The sequence below is a fragment of the Danio rerio genome, chromosome 9 (genome assembly GCF_049306965.1).
Source record: "Danio rerio strain Tuebingen ecotype United States chromosome 9, GRCz12tu, whole genome shotgun sequence".
Lineage (NCBI taxonomy): Eukaryota > Metazoa > Chordata > Actinopteri > Cypriniformes > Danionidae > Danio > Danio rerio.
In genome coordinates, this window is record NC_133184.1 from 24,613,583 (window position 1) to 24,626,228 (window position 12,646).

At 35.4% G+C, this 12,646-nt stretch overlaps 2 protein-coding genes across 4 annotated transcripts in view; one reads left to right on the top strand and one right to left on the bottom strand.

Annotated features, from left to right (window-relative positions):
• Positions 1–6,938, bottom strand: part of arhgef49 (Rho guanine nucleotide exchange factor 49) — a 62,002-nt gene extending 55,064 nt beyond the window's left edge. For both annotated transcript variants that reach the window (XM_073911943.1, XM_073911942.1), the window contains exon 1: positions 6,872–6,938. The gene's annotated coding sequence lies outside the window, so the exon portion shown is untranslated. The remainder of the gene's footprint in view (positions 1–6,871) is intronic.
• Positions 6,939–7,463: 525 nt separating this feature from the next.
• eaf2 (ELL associated factor 2) lies at positions 7,464–12,197 on the top strand. 2 transcript variants are annotated; one of them, NM_001002162.1, is given in 6 exon segments: positions 7,464–7,671; positions 8,146–8,240; positions 8,323–8,459; positions 8,565–8,728; positions 10,759–10,989; positions 11,078–12,197. In NM_001002162.1, coding segments are annotated over 6 exon segments (780 nt in total). In that variant the 5' UTR covers positions 7,464–7,568; the 3' UTR covers positions 11,128–12,197.
• The last annotated feature ends 449 nt before the right edge of the window (positions 12,198–12,646 follow it).

Sequence of the window (12,646 nt, forward strand, 5' to 3'; positions counted from 1 at the left end):
ACTAAATTCCTGTGCGGTAATCCTGGTGCCTTATAATGCCACTATAATCTCAAATCTCTAACTTTAGTTATTAAACTTTGCTGTGTAAGTTGACTCAAACAACAATTATGCAGCTTGATTTGGAGCTGCAACATTTCTTATTAGACTTTTCATAATAAATAATTAGTGATGGGCAAAAAATAAGTGTGATCAATCACATCCAAAATAAAGGTTTGATTTGTCATAAAGCACTATATTTTTCTATATTACTATCCTCAAACTGATATCAGGAAATCAGTCAAGCAAACACAGACAATGTGATTTTTATTAAAGGGATAGTTTACCCAAAAATGAAAATCACCTCATCAGTTACCTCACAAGGTATCAATATTACAATCCATAGTATTTAAAAATCTGAGTTTTTTCTTCTTTGTAATACAATAGAAGATATTTTGAAGAATGTTGGATGCTGGAACCCAACAATTTATATATGTAGAAAAAACAGTTACATGAAAGTCAATGAGTGCCAGCAAACAGCATTCTTCGAAACTTATTTTGTGTTTAACAGAACAACAAAAAAACTCGAATAGGTTTTTAACAAGCACCAGCAATAGTAGATTTAGTAGTTCTACACAAATAAACTTTTAATGTTTTAATGTTTTAATAATACAGTCATGCCTGAAACTATTCATACAAAATTATTCATTCAAATTTTGAGCTTGACTGACTGGATATTTATCTTGATTTCATGAATGTCTCATGAATGTTTTATATCTCATGTTACGATGTGTGACATTTTCATCTGCCCTCTTCCTTAGGGTGAAAGAATCAAGATGTTTGGTTGAAATGTAATGATTTCTAAAAAAAAATGGTTAGAATTACTTTTCATTAAAAACGGATGCGTTTATCCTCAGGAAGTGGAAGTGGCCCATCTTTGGTCATATTTTTTTTCATTAATGGATTTAATTGAATGAATAGTGTTTTCATTCAACTTTATGTAAAGTAGAGGGAAGACCTGAACTCTTTATTGGCAGCGGTATTTACACAACAAAAAGAGTTCTAACAAGCCCTTTCGTTGATAATCAAGCGCCGGCACTATTATGATGCAGAATATTGAATACATTTGATGCTGAACGCTATGCAGATGAGGCCTGGCAATGTGGCCAGTTCATAGTTTTTTTTATTCCACCAACCTTGATGTAGACAGAATATAAAACTACACAATTAATGCATTACTCATCCCTTGATAGCCTTTAGTTCATCAAATTAAATAGGAAAGAACAGAGTTTAATCAAGACATTCAGGTGATTGTGGTCACCGCAGACTGAATGACAATAAATGACAGAGTTGTCTCCAAACAGAAACTCCTTTGATTGGTAAACAGAAAAGTTTTACATAAGAGCTACTGGGAATTGGGATGACTTCATTAAACTGTATTTTTGTATAAAGGAGCTGAAATACTCTGCATAAGAGCAACGTAAGGAGAATATAAATGAAAGCTGCTGCTACAGTTTCCTAAATTTGCTCATTCACATGAGCAGATAATCATGAGTATTACAGACTTTCCTTTGGGAATCATCAGTATCAATGAGCATGATGCCGACATCTGCTGATTCAGCAGCACTCCAGGGTAACCAATACTTAAATGATATTTTATTTCAGGCCAGAGATCACAAATCAGCAGAAAATAATGTTTGTATAAACAATGTATGTATAAAAATGTACACCTGACCTGATAATGACTTCCATCGGGCAACAGAAGCAGGAATATGACACACCTGGGCTCTTATTTATTCACTCACAGGTGAATATTATGGGATGTAATGAGCAGTATGTTTGCTGGCTCTGTGAACAAGTCCATATTTAAAAAAATAAATACTATTTTGCGTACATATTTTTCCTATTTTCTATTCTAAACTAAAATCTTGATAAATTGTGCATTTTGCAAATGATCATTGATCTTTCCATATAACAGTTGACGCATGCTCCTTTCTTATTTTGAACTTGTCGTTTTTTATATTTAAAAAAAGCTTATCCAAGTTCGCAGTTTTCTGACTGTACATTATCTTCTTTTTCAGTATGGAAGAAGACATTAACATCAGTTATATATATTCTGAAGAGAACAGTTGTGCAGACAGCTAAACAAGATAACCCAAAGATGCCCAAACTAGGGCCCACGGGCCAAAATTGGCCCATGGTAACCTTTGATTTGGCCCACTAAATCTGAAAAGAAAGGAAGAATGATGTGGATGGTTTTGAGACTGTCAACCCAAATTTAAAGTAACTCTTTGTTTATTTGTTTGATTGGTAAAAGCTAACTGAATTTAAATGTTTCAATTAAATGGTGTAAATTAAATCAGATTGTGCTTAAATGTACATACTGTCACCTGACAATGCAAAGACTTTGGTGAGCAAATCAAGACAATGGCAGATTCTGCTTGACTTGCGTATTTAGCATTGAACTCCACTGTGTTATAAATGTGATTGCTTATTTTTCTTGCAGTAAAATTTAAAAAGGTAATATTAATGTTTTTTGTTTTTATTTTGAAATATTATTAAATAAATTAGGAAATGGATAAAAAATTAGGAAATTGATAAAAAATCAAAAGCAAATAAAGCCTATTACAACTATTCTTACATAGTGCAAAATTCCACATAATTTTGCCTAAAGGCCATTCCGAATCTTGTATTATAACATGGTTTTAATCAAATTAAATGAAACAGCTTTTTAACAACCTAACACAATCTGGTTCTTCTTACTGAAAAGGTGACCTAGTCTATGTTAAGAAAAAAAACAATACAAACACACACCAAAAGAGCCCTTTATCACAGCGCCACACAATCAGACGTGTAGTAGCAGTGCAGTAAGCTGCTCAAAAACAATACACCAAATGTTGGAACATCTTTATATTTTGTTTCCTTCATTTAAAGTAAACTTGACTCATATGACTTATCATTCCATGTCCCAATGTGAGCCTCAGATGAAAAATGAATGATGCCATGCCATTATTAACATCATCATCTTCGTCATCATCAAGTTATGAAAAATTATTCCTAATCAACTCCATCAACATACCATGATCATGTCATGTGGTATTCTAGTTTGACATTTCTAATTATATTGTGTCTCTTGCGATAAAGAAACATCAAGGGCAAGGCCAGACTGATATGATGTTGTTATTTCAGCTGTGGCAGACGTTCCAGAGGAGATCCACACCGGACTTTAGGCAAAACAAACAGTAGCTATACAGCCTCATTTGCATATTAGTCAAGTTCAATTAGGGAACATGAGTTTGTTTAAATAAAACTCTCAAAGTGGATCACATACTATATGTAATCTAGAGGAGATATGCAAATAAGCCCTGACTGACTCATCCTGAGCTCATCTGTCCTTCAGCTCTCCTGCCATGCTTTCTCTGCTAGTGACCATGATGGCGAGGTCAAACAATGTGGGTTTTTTTTACACTACAACTCTGATTGTTATAGTATTAAACAATAAGGGGTCATTCTTTGTCTCAAATTTCTGAAGTGTTCTATTTATACTGATTAAATCCAAAATCTTAAGTATCTTGGAAGATACTGGGTTTTGTGTAAAAATGACAATATTCAACTTGATATTTGAAACCTAATTTTAAGGGTAAATGGACTTTATATTACCACATCATGGCAGCATCATGTTATTCTAACATATAAATTGGTAGATATTGGTTTAGTCAGTTGAACATATCAGTTTTTGTTGCATTATATGCCAATAGTGAGAGCACAAAAAAGGGAAAAACACCTTTTTTCTCAATTTTGCATGTTGGTGACTCAAAAACTTACATAAACTATATCTTTAGATTTTGGGTTTAACTAACTCTGCAAACAAGCTATAGGGCCTATACGGTTTATCTCCAAAAATACATGTTAAATCAAATGTGAGTCATGTATGTTTTGAGTAATACATGTTTTCATAGAGCTATAATACACATTTTTCCTTTTAACCACTGAACTGTCACCCCACATTTTGAATTCACACTAGAAATAATAGCTGATGTGTGCATTTCATAGATAATTTGTCAAGAGAAGGTTTAGATTTTTGCAAACTATACTGAAAAACATACCACCTGATGAACAGCTAAAGAACCTTTAAAGGGCACCTACGATGAAAATCAACTTTTGTAAGATGTTTGGACAGCACTGTCTGTAGGTAAAGTGTGTCCACAGTCATATTGGACAAGTCTCTTTTTCAACATTTCCTGATGTTAAAATAGGACCCCAGTTATTTTGGGGCCCACCGTAACGTGTCGTAGGAGTGCGGTTTTCTCCGAAGTTTCCATAACAACACATATACACATGTCCACAGAACTTTTTTTGCAAATAAACTGGGATTAAAATATTTGTTACAACTCTGTGATTTTTTAAGTTTAAATGTTTTTAAAACAGAGCATGATTGTAATAAAGAGTAAAATCATTATATAATTCTTAACCGCTATAATCACCACAGCCAGATGGTGTCAGTAAACGCGCATATACAGTATTTGTGTGTGTGCGTACAGCCAACGGCATTTGTGTGAGACTCATCATTTCAGAAAGGCTTGAATCAACTCCACCACAGATAAATGAAATAAACTTACTTGTTGTTTTTGACTAATGAGCTGTATTGCAGCTTCATCTGAGTTTCTGTCTCTTTCACTGACCGCTGTTTATCTGACGTAACTCATGATGAGAAATAGACGTGCATGTGGAAACAGTGGGTAGGGAGGAGCAGCTCATTTGGACTTAAAGCCACAGGCTACAAAAACAGCTACAACATATTCAGAAACCAAAATGACTCAGGATTCAGAGCAGATTTAGAAGGCTATAATACATTATCTGATGGTATTTCAAGCTGAAACTTTACAGACCCATTCTGTAAACACAAAAGGCTGATCTTACGTCTTGTAAATGAGGTGAAATAGGTGCCCATTAAAACACTTTTTTACAGTATGTGTCCTTAAAATGTACTTACAATGTTCTTACCTTAGAAAGCCCTCATTATATATTGAAACTTTCTGGGCTGAGGTTAGCCAGGGGTGTAGATTTAAAGCCAGCATCATGTTTTCTACTAAATTAAGTACATCGTATTAACATTCATTCATTCATTTTCTTGTCGGCGTAGTCCCTTTATTAATCCGGGTCGCCACAGCGGAATGAACCACCAACTTATCCAGCAAGATTTTTACACACCGGATGCCCTTCCAGCATCCACTGGAATATCCCATATCTGGGAAACATCCACACACATTCACACAACACACACTCATACACTACGGACAATTTAGTCTACCCAATTGACCTGTACCGCATGTCTTTGGACTGTGGGGGAAACCGGAGCACCTGGAGGAAACCCATGCAAAGGCAGGGAGAACATGCAAATTCCCCACAGAAACGCCAACTGAGCCAAGGTTCGAACCAGCGACCTTCTTGCTGTGAGGCGACAGCACTACCTACTGCGCCACTGCCTCGCCGTATTTACATTTAAATTAAATTTTACATTTAATTGTAAAAGTACAAATGCATTCTGCGTTTTTTGTAAGATTCTTAGCAAACTGTTCATTGGGATAAAAATGTCATATGTGGTTACAATACTGCATTACACATCACACTTACAAACGGTCATGAAGAAACAATAAGTCCAATTTGTTCAGCTGAAATTTCAAGTGGTGCACAGCTCGCTGCTGAAAAACCTGAACCATAGAGATCAAGAACCAAACCCCAGCACCCCACCTCACTCATCTTGGTTTTTGATTTTAGTTTTAGATTTATTCAAATATTTCATTTCATTTGAGGTGTTCCTGTAAAGAAAGTTCTGTAAACTTTCTCTTCCAGAACAGCTGGTAGCTTTCATTAAAATTAAAGACAACTTTATTAGTCCAGTAAGCAACAGAAGAGAGAACAGCAATCCTGTAATGACTCCCCTGACGGCCATTACTTAGATAATGCAGTCGGTGTGGACAGGAGCCCTGAACTCAGCCAATCATTTAATGGAGAACAATAATCATCTGTCCACCACTGCTGACTAAACTAAAGTCTTGTGTGTATCACCAGCCCAGGGACACCGCAAACATACACTTACAGAAGAAACAAAAAAGACCACTGGTAAAAACAAAAAGTCTAATAAAAAACATTTTTTAATTCTTTTCTAATTACTGAACACCTTTCTAATCATTTCCTTTCTTTGCAAATTATGAATTTCACAAGGCTACATCTATGATTTCTGAAGCTGGTAAATAAATATGTAAGAGCTGTAAAATAAATCATAATAAATGTCATGTGTGACCTATAATTTGTGCAGAAATGGAAATGTTTTCATTGATTCTACATCATTACTTGATTCATGGTCACACACTTTTTTCAAATGCAATTATATATAAAGCTACAAGCATTTACAGATGGAATCTAAAACTCAGCATCAGATCAGCATAAAATACAGAATCTCTAATCTAATCTAATGACAAGTAGTGTCAGACTTCATTTTCACCCCATCATATTAGATCTCAAAGGATGTTTTTCTTTGTTTTACAGACAGTCACCCAGCAACCTGCTAATTCCCTACATCACATGCTCCCGCTGAACCAATCTCCATCTCTATTGAGGTTTTCAGAAACAGTGGACTTCATGGAAATAGTTTTACGTTTAAGATGAATGACACTGAAGATAACCTAGTATACGGTATTCCGTGAACATTAAACTGAAAATAACAAATACTTAAGCTGACAGAAAGCTGGTTAACCCTCGCTCAAAATATGAAGTGAACGGGACAATTCATTTATTTAGCCTCCGCTTCGTTAATGAACGTGTCACTTTTACAACCGACTCATTAATATAAAGATACAGGAGAAATGACAGTGTAGTGTATGATCATACTTACATTAGATATTTGTTTTAGTAGAGTTGACATGTCGACGGTCTCTCTCCTCCACACACGCGCTGCTCGTAAATGAATCGGCGACCTCTAGATAGCAGAAGACCCCATATAACGTTACTCTCTCTGCGTCAATGCAAACAAACTGCACGATTTTATTAAAGAAACAAAACATATTTGGGGGAAAAGAGAAAACGATTCCAACACAGCAAGGCATATAATCTATTAATATAATTTAATATTTTATGAGGAATTATGATTTTATTGTCTGTGCTAATGAAATTACCCGTTTGGAACATACCTTAAAATATTTATTTTAGACCCAAACTACGTTTCAACATGTCATTTTTATTTTTTCTTAACTGACAAGACTTTTTTACTTGTCATCGTTAACTGCACAAATACAAATAAGCATTCTTAGGGAACACTAGAGGGCACCAGTGCAGTCGTGTAAACGCGTGTAAGGGAAAAGATGGGCACTTCCGTCAAACGTTACGTCAGCGTCGACTGATTGTCTTCTAAACCAATTACAGACAAGAAGTGAACGAAATGAGGCGTGACCAAGTGCAGTAACACAGCCAATCCCAACGTAGCAAGCGTGAGCAACGGGTCCAGAAGTGAGGCGTCTATTTCTGCCTTAGATGGTATCAAACCAAGCAGAAAGTTGAAAATCGCTAATATATGGTTGAAAATTTGGATTAGAATGAATGGAACAGCATATTCAAACTTTGACAGTCAAGAACACGTCCTCAAACTAGGCGAAACTTTTGAGAAACAACCTAAAAGTGCATTCCACACGGTACGATGTAAGTTGCATCTTTTATATTGCTAGCGGTATTTCAAAATGATCATATAAACACGATAATGTGAGTCATATTTTGAAAAAGAAAACGAGGTGTTTTTTAAGTTAACACCGAAACCATATATTGTTTTCAAAGAAAACGCACAGGCATATCAGGAGGCAGCTATGTGCTTTTCCACCTTGCTGGCTTAAACTCGGCTTTGTATGTTGTTTGGGGATCATTTAAAAAAGCATCCTGTCTTTGTGCTCACAACGAAAACTATTATAAATAAACAGCCTTTTTTGTTAGTCGAAAACTTGTCGTTTTAATGAAATTTTGAGAGCCATTTAATTCATGAAGAATAATGATCTTTCATGGGAAACACGCGCCCTCTGTAGGTTCTGCAATGATACTACGATGTTTGTTTTACTGTGTACTGTACGTGTCAGTAATAATAGCACACCTGAATATCAAGAAATATGTTCTTCCTGGACACAGATGATTTCAAACCAGCCTCCATAGACACTACATGTGAGGGGGAGCTGGAAGTGGGAAAAGGAGAGCAAGTTACAATCACATTACCGAACTTGGAAGTAGGTTTCATAACCTTACATTCTGAAGTGTACGTAAAATGAATGATTCTTGAGTCTTTTTCTCTCCAATCAACCCTTTCAGGGATCCACAGCACCAGTTACTGTATTTAAAGGCTCTAAAAGGCCTTATATGAAGGAGTGTATTCTGATTGTTAACCATGACACAGGAGAGTATCGTCTGGAGAAACTCAGCAACAACATTGCGGTCAAGAAGACCAGGTAAAAACACTTTTGAGTTTCAAGTCATATAAATATGATGCTTCCTTCTAATCCTTTGAATTGTATGTGAAGTAAATAAATTGTCAAATTCTCTTTTCTGTCCAGGGCTGAGGGAAGCAGTAAGATTCAGTCACGGCTGGAGCAACAAACCAGCAGACTCAGCCAGCAGATGAAGACGGGTAGCGGAAGCAAGGCTCCATCCAGCACCAAGAGCTCTCCTCCCAAAGAAAAGATGTCTCCATCATCTCCTATGGATGATATTGAGCGAGGTAACATGTCTGGTCCAAATTAAAAAAAAAAAAAAAAGATTCCTGCAACAAATCATCAGTTTCACATCCATAACTGATCCACATATTATATTGATTCATGGTATCTTCCGTCCATTCCATATCTGTTTTTAAACCGTTTGAAAAAAAGGGAAAACTTTTGGCTCTTTTTTTTTTTTTTTTTTTTTTTTGGGGTTTATTGTAGGAAAATGGATACTACTTTTAAATTCATTATACACATGTAGGCGATGTTGAAACGCCCTTTTTCATCTGACGAATGAAATCTGAGCTCATCACGTTGTCTTCAAAACAATAGTCCTATATATATATATATATATATATATATATATATATATATATATATTTAAAATAAGAGGAAATAAAAATGTAAAAAAAACTAATGGTATCTTTTGTTATAGCCCTAGGGCCCAATGTGTTCTTGTTCTGGTCCTGCTAACAATTATTTAAAAAACTAGACAATAAAAAAACACAAAGTAAACAATAATATTTATTATAAGCCTACTACTATTATTATTATTATTATTATTATTATTATTATTTAGGCCTACAGTAGCTCTGAAACAATAATGCAAACTAGGTTATGCTCAGAAAAGGCTATCTTTACTCGGCATCAGGCGCACAGCAGCAAGACGTTTTGCTACGAACTATTGCCTTCTTTTAATGACATGTGTAACTATACTGCTAATTTATGTTTTTATTTAACTTATGCATACGCAATGAATGTAAGCCTGCTAACTGATTAAATACTAGGATATTTAAACTTAGTTTATATATAAAATAAATAATAATGATAAAAAGCCTGGGTGCAGATCCTCAGAGGACTATTATTTTGAGGGCGACGTCATGAGCTTAGACTTGGTTAGCCAATCAGAGGAAAAAGGGCTTTCAGCACTGCTTACATGTGTTTAATGAATTTTAAAGTCATTGATCCGTTTTCCTCCCCTAAAATAAAAAATGAAAATCCAGCCAAAATGTAGGTTTTTGTGAGCAAAAGAAAAACCAAAAAACATCCGTTTTCCGTTTTTTTTTTTTTTTTTTTTTGGAAACGGATATGGAATGATTGGAAGAAACCCTGATTATACTGCAAGCCTGTGGTCTCAAATGACTGTGATTTAGTTATTCTAAAAGAAATCTAATGCAAATTGTGGAGATATAAACATAATACAATGAAATGACAGTTAAAGTGTTTCCTCATTTAACAATAATTATGATGGTTGTGATCGATTTAGTGTAATAGTCCTGGATTATTAAATCTTTTTCAATTTTGTCCCTCAAAACCATCTGAACCTAGTAAGTACAGTTCTTAATGTTGCTGTAGAGGTATTACAAGGTTATAACACAACTTTATATTTTTTCCTGGTCTTGAAATATTGAAGGAGACAACCATAAAAAAAAAAAATTAATAAATCATAAAAGTGCATTTTTTATACTCATTTTCTCTAAAAAAAAAAAAAAAAAAAAAAAAAAAAGTTTGATGGATGGATGAATAGATAGATGATGAATGGATGGATGGATGGATGGTTGAATAGATAGATGATGAATGGATGTAGATAGATGAATGGATGGATGGATGGATGGATGGATGGATGATTTAAAGTGGGGAAAAGTTTCCAAAAGTGGGGGTCGGACCCCCTGGAGGGTCGCAGGACAATGAAGGGGACGCTTGATGATTTCCAAAAGTCAAATAAATTTAAATAAACTTTTAGAATTACCATATTTTACACGTAAGCCATCAGCCTTTAAATTATTTTTTAATAGGACTGGTGTGTTTATTTTAGATTAACAACATGGCAATAGTGTCAGCTGCAGCAGATGATTTTATAGCACCAGGTTAAACTTTCTGACATCTTTCTGACAATCAAACACATTAAAAATAAATACAGGCCACAACTGAACAGGGGTCACGAGTCACTGGCATTGTTATTTTAGGGGTCACGGGCAGAAAAGTTTGGGAAACCCTGGTGTAAATGAGTTGTTCAGGGAAAACTCCTTGTTATGATGTGTTTGTGCAGAGCTCATGGCCGAGGCGCGTGTCATGGATCAGATGAGCAGCGGCGACAGCTCATCAGATTCCCACAGTTCCTCCTCATCCAGCAGCGGCGACAGCTCCAGCAGCAGTGACTCCGAGGATGAGGGTCGTCCTCCACAAAATCCACCCCCAGCTCCTCCTCAGAGCTCATCTGCCCTCAGCATATCTCAAAGCCGCGTGGAGGAGAGTGGCGGCGATTTCATGAACACACTCAGTGAGTTTCAGAACCTACCAGGTATTATTTCTGCATGATCACTGTTCTTTTTTGTTTGTCTAATATGCTGATATTTGATCCGTTGCAGAAAATGATCTCCAGTTGAGTGAGTCTGGAAGTGAAAGCGATGATGACTGACCGCAAACATACCTAATGCTGAAATAGGGTTTACAGGAAGCACAGTGTCCGTTCACTAGCTAAAAACTTCACATGATACCTGAATCCAGATCCCTAGTAACTTTTCAGTTATGAAACATTTTCTTTCCCCCAGTTTCTTAGTAGTACTTGCATCGGCACAAGTCATTAGACATAAAGCTGGGGGGTGAGTTTGCTGTATTAGTAAATTAAGAAGACGTATTTATTTTGTTGAGAATGCTACTTAGGTTATAGTTTTATAGGAAAGTCCTATAGTTGCTTTCTCAGAGGTTATAGAAATGTATCTGTTTTTGAGATAACTTGAGTTTAGTAAGACCACCGTGGTCATCTTCAATATATGAACAGTTCAGATGTAAAAACCTCTTGAGTGCCATCTGAACTTTCCACAAAAAATGAGCATTGTTCTCAGTCTCCTTTGTTTATGTTGAGTTATTTCAGTTTATAGACCATGAAAAAACTTATTTGCCATAAAAGTGAAATTACTGAACCTAAACACAGGATCCTGATGAAAATACTTATTTTAGAAGTAAATTTCAGACGGCTTACATACATATATTTCAGGTTCAACATACTCAAGCACAAGTGTGTGCAGAATAATAAAAGTAGTCTTAATGAGCACCAATACAAGAAGGTGTCAAACTTAATTTTATTTTCACATTACCCAACCTGCAATACTTGAATCTGTCTCTCTTATGATTCAGAGACATTTGTTCATAACAAACTGTGCCTTGTAAATAAGGTGTTTTACTATCCATCCCATCCCATTCTCTTGGTTTGAAGTTACCTTTTTTTTAATTCCTGCATTGTTAGAATTTAATCTATATTTAGAGGTAAAAGCCTACATGTTGTGTATGTCTTACTGTCTGCCTCTGGAAGGCCAAAACGCAACAATCTCACTCTTAAATTATGTCTTCATCCAGCCCTTCTTGAGCACTAATGGCAAATTATGAAGTGCCATTGTGTGCATTATAGCAGGGTTGACTGATAGTTCTGTCAGAGGTGTTTGATCATTCAAATTGTGTGTAGATCAATAAAGATTTGTTTTGCGACATGCATTTGTTGAAGATTTATGATTTGCAAATTCTCATTACATCTTCCTGTAGTGGCATGATTAAACCGCGTTGAATCATTGTGAAATGGCAATCATTAGTTAATTAAAGGTTTCAACATAGATCTGGTTCAGAAATTTTGCAATCACTTCTGCGTTATTTATGTCTGATTAGAGCAGGGGTGCCCAAATATTTCTTATGACGGGACAAAAAACAAACTTGATTGAGGGCTGTGGACTAAAGGTAAATACACTGCACTGTAAAAAAAAAAAAAAAAAAGGCAGGTTCCACGCAATTTACTCAGGTTGTCCCAACACGATTACGTGGATTAAACATAAAACAATTAAGTTGTCCCCCGAAAAAATAGCAAAAATTGTGTTATATACGCTATTTTACATAAGTAACAATGTTTATTACATTGTAAACAATGTTTATTTCACTTGTTGACATGG

What these genes read in the sequence shown, in the direction of transcription:
- eaf2 (XM_073911798.1), top strand. Translation starts at nt 8,371, where the DNA reads ATGAAGGAGTGTATTCTGATTGTTAACCATGACACAGGAGAGTATCGT. An exon ending in TATGGATGATATTGAGCGAG is followed by an intron (nt 8,729 to 10,758) that starts GTAACATGTCTG and finishes GTGTTTGTGCAG; the next exon opens with AGCTCATGGCCGAGGCGCGT. An exon ending in CGATTTCATGAACACACTCA is followed by an intron (nt 10,990 to 11,077) that starts GTGAGTTTCAGA and finishes GATCCGTTGCAG; the next exon opens with AAAATGATCTCCAGTTGAGT.